Below are 23,655 nucleotides of genomic sequence, written 5' to 3'. Positions count from 1 at the left end.
GTTGAACTATATTAGGGGAATGGAATGCTTGAAAGGTGCACAAGTCTATGTAGCAGATTACGTCTGAATTTCACCTAAATTTCATTGTTTATCGATTAATTAAAAAATTATGTGCTTATGTCTGTTTCTTATACTATTAACAATATGCTAAACAAATTTGTGTATGGATAGATAATAAGGTGTACATGTCCATCTGACCTTGACCTGCTTTATAAAAATCTTTTTATGATACTTGTATTTATCATTTATCTTCAAGACTTCACAATAAATAAAATCATAATCAGTAAGTAGTAGATGTGCTGTCAACTATGCTATCTAATAGTTTAACTGTATACATGGGACAATATATTTTGTGGGTGATATTATCTTTAATTTGACTATTTAGTCACCACTTTTAAGCATTTGGTTAAAGTTCAGATTTATAGTAGAATTTGTAAAATAAATTATAATTACAAAATTTATCCAAGAATGCAACAATATGAGGATTACATATAATTTATACAAGAAAGGATGGTTGGACTTGTATTTCAAGATTCAATATCACAGTAGATTGCAGTTCAATTGTGGCCTAAGTTCATGCTTAAAGTATTTCGTTGTATAGTTAATTAAAAGAAAAACATGCATTAAAAATAAACTTTATCTATTGACAATTCAAGATTGAAATTTAGATTAACTGTAAAAAGAAACCAGAGATCTACTCTCATGCCCTGTCAATAGTTAAATTCACTTAAAAATATGTTTATTCAGGACCATTTTGTTTGTTTAATGGACAACACCTTTTTTTATTTTTATAGAATTGACGGGTATTCTGCATCAGTGCCATGTTTTGGCTGCAGAAATGGTCCATTTTATACAACAAGTACAGTATTATATTAATTTTGAAGTAAGTACATTTTATTTCTGAACAATTTTACTGAATTAAGAAGTTAAATATAAACTGGAATTTTATTGTTCAGTAATTACATCACTTCCAAGTTATTGAATAAAACTCCATAGCCTCAATTTCAAATTTAAGAGACGTGTGATAAATTAGGTTTGTTTTTCAGTAAATATACATTAAGCTAAAAAAATGTGAAATTCAAAGTTGCTTGTTAGAAGTTTATCGTGTCAATAGGAATGCCTTTAATGCTTTTAAAGCTGAATGGAAATATCAAGAGGTTTTGGTATATATCTTTAATCAAAGTTTCTTCGTCTACATATGTATATGTTCTTTATTATTTGTTCAATGGCGATGTTGAATGGGATAGAATATAGCTTAAATTATCTGTAGAGATGATTACTACCCGGTCTCATAGTAAATGTCTAAATACTTTGAAATAGTCTTTGATAATGAAATTTATGTTTAGATATTAACATTACACACAAAGTATTAATATTAATTTTAACAGTATTAATATCAGTTACATACAAGTTTGTCTATTTTTAGTATCAGTTACATGCATGTTTGTCTATTTTTAGTATCAGTTACATACATGTTTGTCTATTTTTAGTATCGGTTACATACATGTTTGACTATTTTTAGTATCAGTTACATACATATTTGTCTATTTTTAGTATCAGTTACACAAATGTTTGTCTATTTTTAGTATCAGTTACATGCATGTTTTGTCTATTTTTAGTATCAGTTACATACATGTTTGTCTATTTTTAGTATCAGTTACATGCATGTTTGTCTATTTTTAGGATCAGTTACATACATGTTTGTCTATTTTTAGGTTTTAGAGTGTACCTGGGATGAACTACTAACCAAAGTGAAAGAAGCAGAAGATTTAGATTATATTATAGCAGCTCACCAGAAATTCTTAGATACAGTCACTGCCAGATGTCTATTGGATGAACAGTCTAGGGTTAGCTTTTATTATCATAGTCTGAATAAAAGGAATTGTATGGTATACATTATTGTTACAACAACCAAGTTACATACAAAAATCATATTTAAAGAATAACATATGTTTTTAAGAATAAACAAGATCTACACTTTATGTTAAGTTCTAAACGACCTAATCTCCTGTTTTCCTATAAAAAGATTCCTGTGCTTTAAAAAAACAACAAATCTACATGGAAGTGATCTCTCTTAATTTATCTGTAAATAAGTTTTGTTCAGTTGAAGTTGTTTCGAGACAGTTTAATTTTCAAATTTAAAAGTGAGGCTTGCTTAGCATAAAGTTGAAGGGGACTTTAGGTTTTCACTGTCAATCTGGCTAATCAATTTTCCACTCATGCCAATAATCCGTTTTCTTTACTTTTTTTGGTGAAGAATAAAGATATTGACTTGATATTTGTTATAAAGTTTACACCATTACAGGTTATAGATCAAATAAGCATTTGTTCCAGTACAATTAATTTTAAACCAGTATGGAACTATGATTTGTTATGAAATACTCTCAGATAGCTTGTTTTTATGTAGATACTGTATTAACCTTGCCTTTTGAATTCTGTTGTGAAATATTCAAAATGTAACTTTTCTTTATTTATTGAACTTGAAGTTTAAATCATTAAAACATGAGGCTCTTTCTGTTTTTATAAAACCATTACACCTTTTATGTATTCCAACTTCAGGAGTGTCAATGATTGAGGCTAAATGTGAATTGTTGCAAAGTCACATAAAAATAGTTGTGTTTTATTTTCCATTTACAGGAAATACTCACTCAATTACGAACAATATTTGATCTGGTAATTGAGTTCCAAGCTGCACAAGATAATTTTTATTCTGAAGCAACACAAGAATTAGATATTAGGAGATGTTATGGACACAGACGTGAGCGCAGATCAAAAGAGGTAATTTATCATATATGATTTACCTCTTAATAAATCAAGAGAGAAAATTCAGTACCATATATTGCTGGAAGATAAAGATTTCCACACCCAAAAAAAGATATTCCGAAATGACAGAAAATGAATTTAATGACCGATAAGTTTTCTTCATCACTGATACATTGTTTTTATTGTAGCATGTTATATGTTTCAATATAAAATAGTTTTTAAGTGTCATTAAAAAGTCCTAGACTTGCTTTTATTACTTTTGATAATCTTTGTGTGTTTTTTCCCGCAGGGTAATTGGGAAGTGACTGATGAAGAGGAGGAGGATGAACAGCTAAGACGAATTAGCTTTCTAAAACAAATTATTCCTTCTACAAGAGCAAGACTAACAGTACTGTCTCAGTCTTACCAGGTACAGGTTATATATACATAAAATATGCATAAATTGGGCAAACAGTTTCAAGTAGAGTCTTGTATTGTCAAATAAACGCGTATGATTTTCAAAACATGCAGTGTGTCTAAGCACTTTGAATACAAGTATTTACTTAAGTTTCATATCAATTAAATTAATACCATGCTCAAAAGAAGAGAGTACTCTAAATTACCTCTGTTCGTCTACTTCTCTCAACATTTTCCTCTAGAACTACAAATCTGAGCCCAAAATTTTGTTGCAAGCTTCATGTAAACATGCTATACCCTATAATTCTGTTTCACATTCATCGGTCATCAACTTTTGTTCACTGGATATTTTTATGTTTTTGTACATATTGTTGTTTTTAATCAAACACCAGTCTGGTCTATGGGGGTACGTAACCTAGATGAGCTGAGAAGTATTAAAATATTTCTATTTCAAGTGCTTATATTTAGAAACTGGGAAAATCTGTGACTTTGATCTATAGCCCTAAAAATCAACCGGCTTTGTCTCTTTCCTTCTATCCTTCACTTAAGTTTTTGATTAGCCTTGATGAAGTTCGGAAGGCAAGATTTAGGTGTTCTGTTTCAGACGTTGGTGTCAACAATTTTTTAAAATATCTGATTTTATCATTAATTTAGCTTGCAGTCGTATTTATTAATAGCATAATCACATTTCATTTCTATGGAGACCTGCCCCATCAGGCATGGTCTTTTTATTTAAATTTGAAGCTTTTGCATATCTTACATGTAAAAGTGTGTGATAAGGTCATTTATATGGGTCACCTCTATGGTATGGCAGTCATATTTGTTATGCTATTGTATAATTATTTGAGCATCTCATTTCCATGGATATAACTAAGTTTTTGTGTTTTTACAGTTGCATTATATTACAGAAATTACATACAGGCAAGACACATCTCTGTGTCAACAGTTTGTTCATGTTTAATTCAGGCTAATCAAAGTTTAACAGTAATTACATTGGTAACTAAGAAATTTTGTTCTTAATTATGCATAATATACTTGCCACTGAGGGTTAAACAAGTGGCTATCAATCAATAGTAGTAAATTATCAGAGGAAAGCACCATTATTGTTATTAATTCAGCATTAAAATTAAAGGATGGCAAATAAAATGGGCAGACAAAATTCTAAAAATGATATACCATTTAATATGAGACATTAGCACAATTTGTCAAACATAGAATCCATTTTGACAAAATTTATTAAGAACAATGTTTTTTAATATGATTAATTTCTATTATAGGATATGGTGAAGCAGTTCTTAGTGATGGTAACAATGTTTTTGAATATGATTAATTTCTATTTTAGGATATGGTGAAGCAGTTCTTAGTGATGGTGACAATGTTTTTGAATATGATAAATTTCTATTATAGGATATGGTGAAGCAGTTCTTAGTGATGGTGACAATGTTTTTGAATATGATTAATTTCTATTTTAGGATATGGTGAAGCAGTTCTTAGTGATGGTGACAATGTTTTTGAATATGATTAATTTCTATTATAGGATATGGTGAAGCAGTTCTTAGTGATGGTAACAATGTTTTTTAATATGATTGATTTCTATTGTAGGATATGGTGAAGCAGTTCTTAGTGATGGTGACAATGTTTTTGAATATGATTAATTTCTATTATAGGATATGGTGAAGCAGTTCTTAGTGATGGTGACAATGTTTTTTAATATGATTAATTTCTATTATAGGATATGGGGAAGCAGTTCTTAGTGATGGTAACAATGTTTTTGAATATGATTAATTTCTATTATAAGATATGGTGAAGCAGTTCTCAGTGATGGTGACAATGTTTTTGAATATGATTAATTTCTATTATAGGATATGGTGAAGCAGTTCTTAGTGATGGTAACAATGTTTTTTAATATGATTGATTTCTATTGTAGGATATGGTGAAGCAGTTCTTAGTGATGGTGACAATGTTTTTGAATATGATTAATTTCTATTATAGGATATGGTGAAGCAGTTCTTAGTGATGGTGACAATGTTTTTTAATATGATTAATTTCTATTACAGGATATGGGGAAGCAGTTCTTAGTGATGGTAACAATGTTTTTGAATATGATTAATTTCTATTATAAGATATGGTGAAGCAGTTCTCAGTGATGGTGACAATGTTTTTTAATATGATTAATTTCTATTATAGGATATGGTGAAGCAGTTCTTAGTGATGGTGACAATATTTTTTAATATGATTAATTTCTATTATAGGATATGGTGAGGCAGTTCTTAGTGATGGTAACAATGTTTTTTAATATGATTAATTTCTATTATAGGATATGGTTAAGCAGTTCTTAGTGATGGTGACAATGTTTTTTAATATGATTAATTTCTATTATAGGATATGGTGAGGCAGTTCTTAGTGATGGTGACAATGTTTTTAATATGATTAATTTCTATTTTAGGATATGGTGAAGCAGTTCTTAGTGATGGTGACAATGTTTTTTAATATGATTTATTTCTATTATAGGATATGGTGAGGCAGTTCTTAGTGATGGTAACAATGTTTTTAATATGATTAATTTCTATTATAGGATATGGTGAGGCAGTTCTTAGTGATGGTGACAATGTTTTTAATATGATTAATTTCTATTTTAGGATATGGTGAAGCAGTTCTCAGGGATGGTAACAATGTTTTTGAATATGATTAATTTCTATTATAGGATATGGTGAAGCAGTTCTTAGTGATGGCAACAATGTTTTTGAATATGATTAATTTCTATTTTAGGATATGGTGAAGCAGTTCTTAGTGATGGTAACAATGTTTTTGAATATGATTAATTTCTATTTTAGGATATGGTGAAGCAGTTCTTAGTGATGGTGACAATGTTTTTAATATGATTAATTTCTATTTTAGGATATGGTGAAGCAGTTCTTAGTGATGGTGACAATGTTTTTTAATATGATTAATTTCTATTATAGGATATGGTGAAGCAGTTCTTAGTGATGGTGACAATGTTTTTAATATGATTAATTTCTATTTTAGGATATGGTGAAGCAGTTCTCAGGGATGGTAACAATGTTTTTGAATATGATTAATTTCTATTATAGGATATGGTGAAGCAGTTCTTAGTGATGGTAACAATGTTTTTGAATATGATTAATTTCTATTATAGGATATGGTGAAGCAGTTCTTAGTGATGGTGACAATGTTTTTAAGATGATTAATTTCTATTTTAGGATATGGTGAAGCAGTTCTTAGTGATGGTGACAATGTTTTTTAATATGATTAATTTCTATTTTAGGATATGGTGAAGCAGTTCTTAGTGATGGTCACAATGTTTTTTAATATGAGTAATTTCTATTTTAGGATATGGTGAAGCAGTTCTTAGTGATGGTGACAATGTTTTTAATATGATTAATTTCTATTTTAGGATATGGTGAAGCAGTTCTTAGTGATGGTGACAATGTTTTTTAATATGATTAATTTCTATTATAGGATATGGTGAAGCAGTTCTTAGTGATGGTGACAATGTTTTTAATATGATTAATTTCTATTTTAGGATATGGTGAAGCAGTTCTCAGGGATGGTAACAATGTTTTTGAATATGATTAATTTCTATTATAGGATATGGTGAAGCAGTTCTTAGTGATGGTAACAATGTTTTTGAATATGATTAATTTCTATTATAGGATATGGTGAAGCAGTTCTTAGTGATGGTGACAATGTTTTTAATATGATTAATTTCTATTTTAGGATATGGTGAAGCAGTTCTCAGGGATGGTAACAATGTTTTTGAATATGATTAATTTCTATTATAGGATATGGTGAAGCAGTTCTTAGTGATGGTAACAATGTTTTTGAATATGATTAATTTCTATTATAGGATATGGTGAAGCAGTTCTTAGTGATGGTGACAATGTTTTTAAGATGATTAATTTCTATTTTAGGATATGGTGAAGCAGTTCTTAGTGATGGTGACAATGTTTTTTAATATGATTAATTTCTATTTTAGGATATGGTGAAGCAGTTCTTAGTGATGGTCACAATGTTTTTTAATATGAGTAATTTCTATTTTAGGATATGGTGAAGCAGTTCTTAGTGATGGTGACAATGTTTTTAATATGATTAATTTCTATTTTAGGATATGGTGAAGCAGTTCTCAGGGATGGTAACAATGTTTTTGAATATGATTAATTTCTATTATAGGATATGGTGAAGCAGTTCTTAGTGATGGTAACAATGTTTTTGAATATGATTAATTTCTATTATAGGATATGGTGAAGCAGTTCTTAGTGATGGTGACAATGTTTTTAATATGATTAATTTCTATTTTAGGATATGGTGAAGCAGTTCTCAGGGATGGTAACAATGTTTTTGAATATGATTAATTTCTATTATAGGATATGGTGAAGCAGTTCTTAGTGATGGTAACAATGTTTTTGAATATGATTAATTTCTATTATAGGATATGGTGAAGCAGTTCTTAGTGATGGTGACAATGTTTTTAAGATGATTAATTTCTATTTTAGGATATGGTGAAGCAGTTCTTAGTGATGGTGACAATGTTTTTTAATATGATTAATTTCTATTTTAGGATATGGTGAAGCAGTTCTTAGTGATGGTCACAATGTTTTTTAATATGAGTAATTTCTATTTTAGGATATGGTGAAGCAGTTCTTAGTGATGGTGACAATGTTTTTAATATGATTAATTTCTATTTTAGGATATGGTGAAGCAGTTCTCAGGGATGGTAACAATGTTTTTGAATATGATTAATTTCTATTATAGGATATGGTGAAGCAGTTCTTAGTGATGGCAACAATGTTTTTGAATATGATTAATTTCTATTTTAGGATATGGTGAAGCAGTTCTTAGTGATGGTGACAATGTTTTTAATATGATTAATTTCTATTTTAGGATATGGTGAAGCAGTTCTTAGTGATGGTGACAATGTTTTTTAATATGATTAATTTCTATTATAGGATATGGTGAAGCAGTTCTTAGTGATGGTGACAATGTTTTTAATATGATTAATTTCTATTTTAGGATATGGTGAAGCAGTTCTCAGGGATGGTAACAATGTTTTTGAATATGATTAATTTCTATTATAGGATATGGTGAAGCAGTTCTTAGTGATGGTAACAATGTTTTTGAATATGATTAATTTCTATTATAGGATATGGTGAAGCAGTTCTTAGTGATGGTGACAATGTTTTTAAGATGATTAATTTCTATTTTAGGATATGGTGAAGCAGTTCTTAGTGATGGTGACAATGTTTTTTAATATGATTAATTTCTATTTTAGGATATGGTGAAGCAGTTCTTAGTGATGGTCACAATGTTTTTTAATATGAGTAATTTCTATTTTAGGATATGGTGAAGCAGTTCTTAGTGATGGTGACAATGTTTTTAATATGATTAATTTCTATTTTAGGATATGGTGAAGCAGTTCTCAGGGATGGTAACAATGTTTTTGAATATGATTAATTTCTATTATAGGATATGGTGAAGCAGTTCTTAGTGATGGTAACAATGTTTTTGAATATGATTAATTTCTATTATAGGATATGGTGAAGCAGTTCTTAGTGATGGTGACAATGTTTTTAATATGATTAATTTCTATTTTAGGATATGGTGAAGCAGTTCTCAGGGATGGTAACAATGTTTTTGAATATGATTAATTTCTATTATAGGATATGGTGAAGCAGTTCTTAGTGATGGTAACAATGTTTTTGAATATGATTAATTTCTATTATAGGATATGGTGAAGCAGTTCTTAGTGATGGTGACAATGTTTTTAAGATGATTAATTTCTATTTTAGGATATGGTGAAGCAGTTCTTAGTGATGGTGACAATGTTTTTTAATATGATTAATTTCTATTTTAGGATATGGTGAAGCAGTTCTTAGTGATGGTCACAATGTTTTTTAATATGAGTAATTTCTATTTTAGGATATGGTGAAGCAGTTCTTAGTGATGGTGACAATGTTTTTAATATGATTAATTTCTATTTTAGGATATGGTGAAGCAGTTCTCAGGGATGGTAACAATGTTTTTGAATATGATTAATTTCTATTATAGGATATGGTGAAGCAGTTCTTAGTGATGGCAACAATGTTTTTGAATATGATTAATTTCTATTTTAGGATATGGTGAAGCAGTTCTTAGTGATGGTGACAATGTTTTTAATATGATTAATTTCTATTTTAGGATATGGTGAAGCAGTTCTTAGTGATGGTGACAATGTTTTTTAATATGATTAATTTCTATTATAGGATATGGTGAAGCAGTTCTTAGTGATGGTGACAATGTTTTTAATATGATTAATTTCTATTTTAGGATATGGTGAAGCAGTTCTCAGGGATGGTAACAATGTTTTTGAATATGATTAATTTCTATTATAGGATATGGTGAAGCAGTTCTTAGTGATGGTAACAATGTTTTTGAATATGATTAATTTCTATTATAGGATATGGTGAAGCAGTTCTTAGTGATGGTAACAGTGTTTTTTAATATGAGTAATTTCTATTTTAGGATATGGTGAAGCAGTTCTTAGTGATGGTGACAATATTTTTTAATATGATTAATTTCTATTTTAGGATATGGTGAAGCAGTTCTTGGTGATGGTAACAATGTTTTTTAATATGAGTAATTTCTATTTTAGGATATGGTGAAGCAGTTCTTAGTGATGGTGACAATGTTTTTAATATGATTAATTTCTATTTTAGGATATGGTGAAGCAGTTCTTAGTGATGGTGACAATGTTTTTGAATATGATTAATTTCTATTTTAGGATATGGTGAAGCAGTTCTCAGGGATGGTAACAATGTTTTTGAATATGATTAATTTCTATTATAGGATATGGTGAAGCAGTTCTTAGTGATGGTAACAATGTTTTTGAATATGATTAATTTCTATTATAGGATATGGTGAAGCAGTTCTTAGTGATGGTGACAATGTTTTTAAGATGATTAATTTCTATTTTAGGATATGGTGAAGCAGTTCTTGGTGATGGTAACAATGTTTTTTAATATGAGTAATTTCTATTTTAGGATATGGTGAAGCAGTTCTTAGTGATGGTGACAATGTTTTTAATATGATTAATTTCTATTTTAGGATATGGTGAAGCAGTTCTTAGTGATGGTGACAATGTTTTTTAATATGATTAATTTCTATTTTAGGATATGGTGAAGCAGTTCTTAGTGATGGTGACGTTGTTTTTTAATATGATTGATTTCTATTTTAGGATATGGTGAAGCAGTTCTTAGTGATGGTGACAATGTTTTTAATATGATTAATTTCTATTATAGGATATGGTGAAGCAGTTCTCAGTGATGGTAACAATGTTTTTGAATATGATTAATTTCTATTATAGGATATGGTGAAGCAGTTCTTAGTGATGGTGACAATGTTTTCAATATGATTAATTTCTATTATAGGATATGGTGAAGCAGTTCTTAGTGATGGTGACAATGTTTTTGAATATGATTAATTTCTATTTTAGGATATGGTGAAGCAGTTTTCAGGGATGGTGACAACGTTTTTAATATGATTGATTTCTATTTTAGGATATGGTGAAGCAGTTCTTAGTGATGGTGACAATGTTTTTGAATATGATTAATTTCTATTACAAGATATGGTGAAGCAGTTGTTAGTGATGGTGACAATGTTTTTTAATATGATTAATTTCTATTTTAGGATATGGGGAAGCAGTTCTTAGTGATGGTGACAATGTTTTTTAATATGATTAATTTCTATTTTAGGATATGGGGAAGCAGTTCTCAGGGATGGTGACAATGTTTTTAATATGAGTAATTTCTATTATAGGATATGGTGAGGCAGTTCTTAGTGATAGTGACAATGTTTTTTAATATGATTAATTTCTATTTTAGGATATGGGGAAGCAGTTCTTAGTGATGGTGACAATGTTTTTTAATATGATTAATTTCTATTTTAGGATATGGTGAAGCAGTTCTTAGTGATGGTGACAATGTTTTTTAATATGATTAATTTCTATTATAAGATATGGTGAAGCAGTTCTTAGTGATGGTGACAATGTTTTTTAATATGATTAATTTCTATTTTAGGATATGGTGAGGCAGTTCTTAGTGATGGTGACAATGTTTTTTAATATGATTAATTTCTATTATAGGATATGGTGAAGCAGTTCTTAGTGATGGTGACAATGTTTTTTAATATGATTAATTTCTATTTTAGGATATGGGGAAGCAGTTCTCAGGGATGGTGACAATGTTTTTAATATGAGTAATTTCTATTATAGGATATGGTGAAGCAGTTCTTAGTGATGGTGACAACGTTTTTAATATGATTAATTTCTATTTTAGGATATGGGGAAGCAGTTCTTAGTGATGGTGACAATGTTTTTGAATATGATTAATTTCTATTATAGGATATGGTGAAGCAGTTCTTAGTGATGGTGACAATGTTTTTTAATATGATTAATTTCTATTACAGGATATGGGGAAGCAGTTCTTAGTGATGGTAACAATGTTTTTGAATATGATTAATTTCTATTATAAGATATGGTGAAGCAGTTCTCAGTGATGGTGACAATGTTTTTTAATATGATTAATTTCTATTATAGGATATGGTGAAGCAGTTCTTAGTGATGGTGACAATATTTTTTAATATGATTAATTTCTATTATAGGATATGGTGAGGCAGTTCTTAGTGATGGTAACAATGTTTTTTAATATGATTAATTTCTATTATAGGATATGGTTAAGCAGTTCTTAGTGATGGTGACAATGTTTTTTAATATGATTAATTTCTATTATAGGATATGGTGAGGCAGTTCTTAGTGATGGTGACAATGTTTTTAATATGATTAATTTCTATTTTAGGATATGGTGAAGCAGTTCTTAGTGATGGTGACAATGTTTTTTAATATGATTTATTTCTATTATAGGATATGGTGAGGCAGTTCTTAGTGATGGTAACAATGTTTTTAATATGATTAATTTCTATTATAGGATATGGTGAGGCAGTTCTTAGTGATGGTGACAATGTTTTTAATATGATTAATTTCTATTTTAGGATATGGTGAAGCAGTTCTCAGGGATGGTAACAATGTTTTTGAATATGATTAATTTCTATTATAGGATATGGTGAAGCAGTTCTTAGTGATGGCAACAATGTTTTTGAATATGATTAATTTCTATTTTAGGATATGGTGAAGCAGTTCTTAGTGATGGTAACAATGTTTTTGAATATGATTAATTTCTATTTTAGGATATGGTGAAGCAGTTCTTAGTGATGGTGACAATGTTTTTAATATGATTAATTTCTATTTTAGGATATGGTGAAGCAGTTCTTAGTGATGGTGACAATGTTTTTTAATATGATTAATTTCTATTATAGGATATGGTGAAGCAGTTCTTAGTGATGGTGACAATGTTTTTAATATGATTAATTTCTATTTTAGGATATGGTGAAGCAGTTCTCAGGGATGGTAACAATGTTTTTGAATATGATTAATTTCTATTATAGGATATGGTGAAGCAGTTCTTAGTGATGGTAACAATGTTTTTGAATATGATTAATTTCTATTATGGGATATGGTGAAGCAGTTCTTAGTGATGGTGACAATGTTTTTAAGATGATTAATTTCTATTTTAGGATATGGTGAAGCAGTTCTTAGTGATGGTGACAATGTTTTTTAATATGATTAATTTCTATTTTAGGATATGGTGAAGCAGTTCTTAGTGATGGTCACAATGTTTTTTAATATGAGTAATTTCTATTTTAGGATATGGTGAAGCAGTTCTTAGTGATGGTGACAATGTTTTTAATATGATTAATTTCTATTTTAGGATATGGTGAAGCAGTTCTCAGTGATGGTAACAATGTTTTTGAATATGATTAATTTCTATTATAGGATATGGTGAAGCAGTTCTTAGTGATGGTGACAATGTTTTCAATATGATTAATTTCTATTATAGGATATGGTGAAGCAGTTCTTAGTGATGGTGACAATGTTTTTGAATATGATTAATTTCTATTTTAGGATATGGTGAAGCAGTTTTCAGGGATGGTGACAACGTTTTTAATATGATTGATTTCTATTTTAGGATATGGTGAAGCAGTTCTTAGTGATGGTGACAATGTTTTTGAATATGATTAATTTCTATTACAAGATATGGTGAAGCAGTTGTTAGTGATGGTGACAATGTTTTTTAATATGATTAATTTCTATTTTAGGATATGGGGAAGCAGTTCTTAGTGATGGTGACAATGTTTTTTAATATGATTAATTTCTATTTTAGGATATGGGGAAGCAGTTCTCAGGGATGGTGACAATGTTTTTAATATGAGTAATTTCTATTATAGGATATGGTGAGGCAGTTCTTAGTGATAGTGACAATGTTTTTTAATATGATTAATTTCTATTTTAGGATATGGGGAAGCAGTTCTTAGTGATGGTGACAATGTTTTTTAATATGATTAATTTCTATTTTAGGATATGGTGAAGCAGTTCTTAGTGATGGTGACAATGTTTTTTAATATGATTAATTTCTATTATAAGATATGGTGAAGCAGTTCTTAGTGATGGTGACAATGTTTTTTAATATGATTAATTTCTATTTTAGGATATGGTGAGGCAGTTCTTAGTGATGGTGACAATGTTTTTTAATATGATTAATTTCTATTATAGGATATGGTGAAGCAGTTCTTAGTGATGGTGACAATGTTTTTTAATATGATTAATTTCTATTTTAGGATATGGGGAAGCAGTTCTCAGGGATGGTGACAATGTTTTTAATATGAGTAATTTCTATTATAGGATATGGTGAAGCAGTTCTTAGTGATGGTGACAACGTTTTTAATATGATTAATTTCTATTTTAGGATATGGGGAAGCAGTTCTTAGTGATGGTGACAATGTTTTTGAATATGATTAATTTCTATTATAGGATATGGTGAAGCAGTTCTTAGTGATGGTGACAATGTTTTTTAATATGATTAATTTCTATTACAGGATATGGGGAAGCAGTTCTTAGTGATGGTAACAATGTTTTTGAATATGATTAATTTCTATTATAAGATATGGTGAAGCAGTTCTCAGTGATGGTGACAATGTTTTTTAATATGATTAATTTCTATTATAGGATATGGTGAAGCAGTTCTTAGTGATGGTGACAATATTTTTTAATATGATTAATTTCTATTATAGGATATGGTGAGGCAGTTCTTAGTGATGGTAACAATGTTTTTTAATATGATTAATTTCTATTATAGGATATGGTTAAGCAGTTCTTAGTGATGGTGACAATGTTTTTTAATATGATTAATTTCTATTATAGGATATGGTGAGGCAGTTCTTAGTGATGGTGACAATGTTTTTAATATGATTAATTTCTATTTTAGGATATGGTGAAGCAGTTCTTAGTGATGGTGACAATGTTTTTTAATATGATTTATTTCTATTATAGGATATGGTGAGGCAGTTCTTAGTGATGGTAACAATGTTTTTAATATGATTAATTTCTATTATAGGATATGGTGAGGCAGTTCTTAGTGATGGTGACAATGTTTTTAATATGATTAATTTCTATTTTAGGATATGGTGAAGCAGTTCTCAGGGATGGTAACAATGTTTTTGAATATGATTAATTTCTATTATAGGATATGGTGAAGCAGTTCTTAGTGATGGCAACAATGTTTTTGAATATGATTAATTTCTATTTTAGGATATGGTGAAGCAGTTCTTAGTGATGGTAACAATGTTTTTGAATATGATTAATTTCTATTTTAGGATATGGTGAAGCAGTTCTAAGTGATGGTGACAATGTTTTTAATATGATTAATTTCTATTTTAGGATATGGTGAAGCAGTTCTTAGTGATGGTGACAATGTTTTTAATATGATTAATTTCTATTTTAGGATATGGTGAAGCAGTTCTCAGGGATGGTAACAATGTTTTTGAATATGATTAATTTCTATTATAGGATATGGTGAAGCAGTTCTTAGTGATGGTAACAATGTTTTTGAATATGATTAATTTCTATTATAGGATATGGTGAAGCAGTTCTTAGTGATGGTGACAATGTTTTTAAGATGATTAATTTCTATTTTAGGATATGGTGAAGCAGTTCTTAGTGATGGTGACAATGTTTTTTAATATGATTAATTTCTATTTTAGGATATGGTGAAGCAGTTCTTAGTGATGGTCACAATGTTTTTTAATATGAGTAATTTCTATTTTAGGATATGGTGAAGCAGTTCTTAGTGATGGTGACAATGTTTTTAATATGATTAATTTCTATTTTAGGATATGGTGAAGCAGTTCTCAGGGATGGTAACAATGTTTTTGAATATGATTAATTTCTATTATAGGATATGGTGAAGCAGTTCTTAGTGATGGCAACAATGTTTTTGAATATGATTAATTTCTATTTTAGGATATGGTGAAGCAGTTCTTAGTGATGGTAACAATGTTTTTGAATATGATTAATTTCTATTTTAGGATATGGTGAAGCAGTTCTTAGTGATGGTGACAATGTTTTTAATATGATTAATTTCTATTTTAGGATATGGTGAAGCAGTTCTTAGTGATGGTGACAATGTTTTTTAATATGATTAATTTCTATTATAGGATATGGTGAAGCAGTTCTTAGTGATGGTGACAATGTTTTTAATATGATTAATTTCTATTTTAGGATATGGTGAAGCAGTTCTCAGGGATGGTAACAATGTTTTTGAATATGATTAATTTCTATTATAGGATATGGTGAAGCAGTTCTTAGTGATGGTGACAATGTTTTTTAATATGATTAATTTCTATTTTAGGATATGGGGAAGCAGTTCTCAGGGATGGTGACAATGTTTTTAATATGAGTAATTTCTATTATAGGATATGGTGAAGCAGTTCTTAGTGATGGTGACAACGTTTTTAATATGATTAATTTCTATTTTAGGATATGGGGAAGCAGTTCTTAGTGATGGTGACAATGTTTTTGAATATGATTAATTTCTATTATAGGATATGGTGAAGCAGTTCTTAGTGATGGTGACAATGTTTTTTAATATGATTAATTTCTATTATAGGATATGGGGAAGCAGTTCTTAGTGATGGTAACAATGTTTTTGAATATGATTAATTTCTATTATAAGATATGGTGAAGCAGTTCTTAGTGATGGTGACAATGTTTTTGAATATGATTAATTTCTATTATAGGATATGGTGAAGCAGTTCTTAGTGATGGTAACAATGTTTTTTAATATGATTGATTTCTATTGTAGGATATGGTGAAGCAGTTCTTAGTGATGGTGACAATGTTTTTGAATATGATTAATTTCTATTATAGGATATGGTGAAGCAGTTCTTAGTGATGGTGACAATGTTTTTTAATATGATTAATTTCTATTACAGGATATGGGGAAGCAGTTCTTAGTGATGGTAACAATGTTTTTGAATATGATTAATTTCTATTATAAGATATGGTGAAGCAGTTCTCAGTGATGGTGACAATGTTTTTTAATATGATTAATTTCTATTATGGGATATGGTGAAGCAGTTCTTAGTGATGGTGACAATATTTTTTAATATGATTAATTTCTATTATAGGATATGGTGAGGCAGTTCTTAGTGATGGTAACAATGTTTTTTAATATGATTAATTTCTATTATAGGATATGGTGAAGCAGTTCTTAGTGATGGTGACAATGTTTTTTAATATGATTAATTTCTATTATAGGATATGGTGAGGCAGTTCTTAGTGATGGTGACAATGTTTTTAATATGATTAATTTCTATTTTAGGATATGGTGAAGCAGTTCTTAGTGATGGTGACAATGTTTTTAATATGATTAATTTCTATTTTAGGTTATGGTGAAGCAGTTCTCAGGGATGGTAACAATGTTTTTGAATATGATTAATTTCTATTATAGGATATGGTGAAGCAGTTCTTAGTGATGGCAACAATGTTTTTGAATATGATTAATTTCTATTTTAGGATATGGTGAAGCAGTTCTTAGTGATGGTAACAATGTTTTTGAATATGATTAATTTCTATTTTAGGATATGGTGAAGCAGTTCTTAGTGATGGTGACAATGTTTTTAATATGATTAATTTCTATTTTAGGATATGGTGAAGCAGTTCTTAGTGATGGTGACAATGTTTTTTAATATGAATAATTTCTATTATAGGATATGGTGAAGCAGTTCTTAGTGATGGTGACAATGTTTTTAATATGATTAATTTCTATTTTAGGATATGGTGAAGCAGTTCTCAGGGATGGTAACAATGTTTTTGAATATGATTAATTTCTATTATAGGATATGGTGAAGCAGTTCTTAGTGATGGTAACAATGTTTTTGAATATGATTAATTTCTATTATAGGATATGGTGAAGCAGTTCTTAGTGATGGTGACAATGTTTTTAAGATGATTAATTTCTATTTTAGGATATGGTGAAGCAGTTCTTAGTGATGGTGACAATGTTTTTTAATATGATTAATTTCTATTTTAGGATATGGTGAAGCAGTTCTTAGTGATGGTCACAATGTTTTTTAATATGAGTAATTTCTATTTTAGGATATGGTGAAGCAGTTCTTAGTGATGGTGACAATGTTTTTAATATGATTAATTTCTATTTTAGGATATGGTGAAGCAGTTCTTAGTGATGGTAACAATGTTTTTTGATATGAGTAATTTCTATTTTAGGATATGGTGAAGCAGTTCTTAGTGATGGTGACAATGTTTTTTAATATGATTAATTTCTATTATAGGATATGGTGAAGCAGTTCTTAGTGATGGTAACAGTGTTTTTTAATATGAGTAATTTCTATTTTAGGATATGGTGAAGCAGTTCTTAGTGATGGTGACAATATTTTTTAATATGATTAATTTCTATTTTAGGATATGGTGAAGCAGTTCTTGGTGATGGTAACAATGTTTTTTAATATGAGTAGTTTCTATTTTAGGATATGGTGAAGCAGTTCTTAGTGATGGTGACAATGTTTTTAATATGATTAATTTCTATTTTAGGATATGGTGAAGCAGTTCTTAGTGATGGTGACAATGTTTTTGAATATGATTAATTTCTATTTTAGGATATGGTGAAGCAGTTCTCAGGGATGGTAACAATGTTTTTGAATATGATTAATTTCTATTATAGGATATGGTGAAGCAGTTCTTAGTGATGGTAACAATGTTTTTGAATATGATTAATTTCTATTATAGGATATGGTGAAGCAGTTCTTAGTGATGGTGACAATGTTTTTAAGATGATTAATTTCTATTTTAGGATATGGTGAAGCAGTTCTTAGTGATGGTGACAATGTTTTTTAATATGATTAATTTCTATTTTAGGATATGGTGAAGCAGTTCTTAGTGATGGTCACAATGTTTTTTAATATGAGTAATTTCTATTTTAGGATATGGTGAAGCAGTTCTTAGTGATGGTGACAATGTTTTTAATATGATTAATTTCTATTTTAGGATATGGTGAAGCAGTTCTTAGTGATGGTAACAATGTTTTTTGATATGAGTAATTTCTATTTTAGGATATGGTGAAGCAGTTCTTAGTGATGGTGACAATGTTTTTTAATATGATTAATTTCTATTTTAGGATATGGGGAAGCAGTTCTTAGTGATGGTGACAATGTTTTTTAATATGATTAATTTCTATTTTAGGATATGGGGAAGCAGTTCTCAGGGATGGTGACAATGTTTTTAATATGAGTAATTTCTATTATAGGATATGGTGAGGCAGTTCTTAGTGATAGTGACAATGTTTTTTAATATGATTAATTTCTATTTTAGGATATGGGGAAGCAGTTCTTAGTGATGGTGACAATGTTTTTTAATATGATTAATTTCTATTTTAGGATATGGTGAAGCAGTTCTTAGTGATGGTGACAATGTTTTTTAATATGATTAATTTCTATTATAAGATATGGTGAAGCAGTTCTTAGTGATGGTGACAATGTTTTTTAATATGATTAATTTCTATTTTAGGATATGGTGAGGCAGTTCTTAGTGATGGTGACAATGTTTTTTAATATGATTAATTTCTATTATAGGATATGGTGAAGCAGTTCTTAGTGATGGTGACAATGTTTTTTAATATGATTAATTTCTATTTTAGGATATGGGGAAGCAGTTCTCAGGGATGGTGACAATGTTTTTAATATGAGTAATTTCTATTATAGGATATGGTGAAGCAGTTCTTAGTGATGGTGACAACGTTTTTAATATGATTAATTTCTATTTTAGGATATGGGGAAGCAGTTCTTAGTGATGGTGACAATGTTTTTAATATGATTAATTTCTATTATAGGATATGGGGAAGCAGTTCTTAGTGATGGTAACAATGTTTTTGAATATGATTAATTTCTATTATAAGATATGGTGAAGCAGTTCTCAGTGATGGTGACAATGTTTTTTAATATGATTAATTTCTATTATAGGATATGGTTAAGCAGTTCTTAGTGATGGTAACAATGTTTTTGAATATGATTAATTTCTATTTTAGGATATGGTGAAGCAGTTCTTAGTGATGGTGACAATGTTTTTTAATATGAGTAATTTCTATTTTAGGATATGGTGAGGCAGTTCTTAGTGATGGTGACAATGTTTTTTAATATGATTAATTTCTATTATAGGATATGGTTAAGCAGTTCTTAGTGATGGTAACAATGTTTTTTAATATGATTAATTTCTATTTTAGGATATGGTGAAGCAGTTCTTAGTGATGGTGACAATGTTTTTTAATATGAGTAATTTCTATTTTAGGATATGGTGAGGCAGTTCTTAGTGATGGTGACAACACACCAGGATGCCAGTTTACGATTCTTAAGTTTCCGTCTAGACTTTAATGAGCATTACAAATCAAAGGAACCAAAGCTACAAAGCCCATTTATGTACAGAGGCTTGAGACATGTCACATAATGTTATATATATTTATTTTTAATACAAAGTGCTGGGTACTGTTCACTGTTACATAACTGGTCATTATATATGTTATTACTGTGTTTATGAAAAAAGTTTTATTACTGCCATAATTCCATCTTGAAAGCAACCTGATATTTTATGCCTCGATTTTCCTGTTAAATAAATCGTAATCTTACTGACAAATGCCTAATAGTAAGGTACATTTATGATCTGAATAAAAAAAAAAATCACCGAATTCTTGGGGAATATTTATCAAAGTTAATGTCATTGAAACAGTTCTTACAATATGAAATGAATATTGGGTTTCAAAGAGAATAAAATGAAGCTTTTAATTTATGTGAGAATTTTAATAAGAACAAGTCTGATTCTCTCAAGCCTCAATATTTCTGACTTTCCACTAATTATATGTAGAGTGTCTTATGTTTTGTGCCTTTGAGTTGCCAATAACAATTATGTCTGTTGTTAGATTTTGATTGTTATATTGTTTATTTATGACAAGCCTTACTTGTCAAGAATAAGAAGGATATATTATGTATTGCCCCTTTTATCTTTGCAAACCATTTGTTTTAAATTGGCATCTAATGATCTGAAGTATTTGTAAGGCATACATGACCACTGAATTCAATTTCATGGTTAAATGATGGTATAAGATCTATCAGATCATAGTAGAAATAACTTTTCAAATCATAGAAAAAAAAATAACCCACTAAATCGTAGATGAAATAGCTGCCAAAACTGTATTAATTCACAAATGACTTCCAAGAGCACAAACATAACATATTTTTCACCCTGAATATTTTATTTATAAATGTAATTGAAGTAAAACTCATCACATAACAGTTTTATAAGGTGTACTCCAGGCACACCTTTTTGTCTACAAAAGACTCTTAAGTATACAACATAATCAGAAGAGATAAATAACTCGCCTGACTACTTATAATAAATAGATTTAACCAGCATAACTAATCACTTGGTTAAGAATCATGTTATGCTAAATGACCAATTAAGTCTCTGACTTAAAGGGTATTAGGTATCACCAACTTCATTTTGTGTAAAAACTACATTAAGAAATTGCATTGGGTTTGAACTTCATGCTAATTAGGTTTTTTTAATTGATAAGAAATTAGTTAATCTTTACATTAATAACAATTATAGTAGCATTGTTATACTTTAATGGGATCCCTGAAGAAGCACCTGAACATATTGATACTGTCATATGTACTTCTAATATTTTTCAAGATTATACCTCTTAAGAATTATTGTGCCTTTAGATCTGATCTTATTGCTTGAAAATATTGTCAAGTTTAAAATTGTTTTTTTTTTTTTTTTATAAATCTTGAATCTCATATTTCTAAGATATGAAAATTATATCCAAAGGAATTGTGTGTGCTAGAACAAAGGCACAATGGTTATAGTTGTAATATCCTGCATGTATTCCAGCTGGTTATTCACGAAAATATAATATAAATATGACTTTTCCTTCATTTTATGAACAGAGTTGTATAACAAAATATATGCAAGATATAGCAAGTACATTAAAGTGGAATTGGTACAAGACTATATCAAATTATTAGATTATCCGATATGTTGAAAATAATTTTGTGAACTTCAAACTGTGATGAATATATGTTATATATTACATTTTGTAGAATACTTTTTAATTTTATTTTGAATCAAGAAAAATACATTAATAATTGGAGGATAGTGTTGTTTTTATTCTAGCAATTTTCATAGGAATAAAAGAAAATGTAGAGTATGCTTTAACAAAGCACTGACCAGGTACACAAAAATAACAATAGAAATATCATAGGTAATAAGAGATATATATAGTAGACAGCATACAACCTTCATAAAATGAACATGTCCTTACAATAAAGAAATTCATCCTATGTCTCTAAAGGTTGAGCAAAATTAAACACAGCTATCAAAGATCTGACAGCAGCATTTACCTCTTAAAGATAATATAAAGACAACCACAATGACCCCCATTCCTTGGATAGACACTGAAATATATGGTTAGACCAAATCAATCTATTTAAAATCTAAATCCTCTCAATTTCCAATCTTGAGAGAGGTCAAATAAGGAACTCGAAAAGACAAAGCTGGTCTTATCAAATGCTGGAAGCCCCTCCGAGGTAATCCTTTAAAAAAAATCAAACCCTACAGATGAATACAGCACATAGCATCAGCTCACTGGGTAACTTTTGATATTCATTGGTAATATCTAAAACATTTTCTTGAGGAAATATATAGAGTAATTAAGCCAAGTTGGTGGTCTACCTAAAACTGACAAAGAACTTAATAATCTTTTAAACTGCCAATAACCATAATATTTAATGACACTCTGAAGAATTGTGGAGGAAACTTTACAGAACATATTTACAGGTCCTTTGATCACGATGGAGCATATCTGCCTCTCACATCACACCTTTTTGTTTGCACTGGATCCTTAACCTCAGATTTTGATAGTAATCGTGGGATTGTATTGTCAAGCTTATTAACGATTGATTAAGTTTGCTCTAACAGATGAAGTATGTTTAATCCTGTATGGTGTTTAGATTTTAACTCGGAGAGAAGCTTGAAAAACAATGGTTATTGTGGTGATAAAGGAAAAAAACCTGTATATATTCAATGTAGTTGACGAGACTCATGTTAATTGAAGTGTAAATGATGAATGTGGATTTTTATTGTATAATGGTATGTCGTCGTCAGCATCGTCCAAAGACACATTTGGTGTCCAGACAAGAACTTAAGTTTTAGTGAATGGATCTCTATGAAATTTAATAAGAAGGTTCAATACCACAAAAGGAAGGCTGGGGATGATGGTACCAACCGTTTTGGAATAAGGGGCCCAAAACAACCATTTTTCTATTTTCAGGATATTTTAAACTTGTGTATTAGTATTTTAATTGCTCTGAAATTGTACCACAATGTTTAATACCACAAGTAGAAGGGTTTGATTCATTTTGGGGGTTATGGTGCTAACAGTTTAGGTATTAGGGGCAAAAAACTAGAATTTTTGTAGTTTCTGGACAATAACTTGTGTGTAAGTGTATGAATCCCTCTTACATTGTACCACAGGTTTCCATATCACAAAAGGAAGGCTGGGATTGAGTTTCTCTGTAATTGCCAAATTCATGCAGGAAAAAGGGGCCAAAAAAGGCGAAAAACAAGCATTTTTATATTTTCCAGACAATAACTCGTGTTTAAGAATATGGATCTATAAAATCGTACTACAAGGTTCCATACTACAAAGGAAAGGCTGAGTTTGAGTGTGGGGCTAATTGATCCAAGGGGAATTCAAACAGTTGGGGGGGGGGGCATTTTTTTTTTTTTAATTTTTCAGAATTAAATTTTTTTTTTTTAAATTATCAAGAAGAATATTTAATTATACAGTATTGTGCAATAGATTTGTAAGATCTTGACATTTTTTTGTGTCAGAAACCTATACTATGGCAAAAAGGAGTAGGTCAAGTAAGACCCCTTTTGGGCCCCAAAATATACCAGTTTTACAAAAATTGTTAAAATGTAAACTATTAGTTATTTATTGGAAAGTAGAATGCTTCTGCTACATAAATATGGGCTGTTTTTGA

General features: G+C 29.3%; 1 protein-coding gene across 1 annotated transcript in view; it reads left to right on the top strand.

The window, feature by feature from the left end:
- Positions 1–21,766, top strand: part of LOC143067374 (gamma-tubulin complex component 3 homolog) — a 57,379-nt gene extending 35,613 nt beyond the window's left edge. Inside the window, exons 22-26 of the mRNA XM_076240586.1 lie at positions 795–883; positions 1,716–1,847; positions 2,638–2,778; positions 3,053–3,172; positions 19,904–21,766. Of these exons, the coding sequence (XP_076096701.1) occupies positions 795–883; positions 1,716–1,847; positions 2,638–2,778; positions 3,053–3,172; positions 19,904–20,059 (638 nt within the window). The 3' untranslated portion in view covers positions 20,060–21,766. The remainder of the gene's footprint in view (positions 1–794; positions 884–1,715; positions 1,848–2,637; positions 2,779–3,052; positions 3,173–19,903) is intronic.
- Positions 21,767–23,655: the final 1,889 nt, after the last annotated feature.

Source organism: Mytilus galloprovincialis, chromosome 3 (genome assembly GCF_965363235.1).
Source record: "Mytilus galloprovincialis chromosome 3, xbMytGall1.hap1.1, whole genome shotgun sequence".
In the NCBI taxonomy this organism is placed as follows: domain Eukaryota; kingdom Metazoa; phylum Mollusca; class Bivalvia; order Mytilida; family Mytilidae; genus Mytilus; species Mytilus galloprovincialis.
This window is presented reverse-complemented; position numbering and strand designations above follow the sequence as displayed.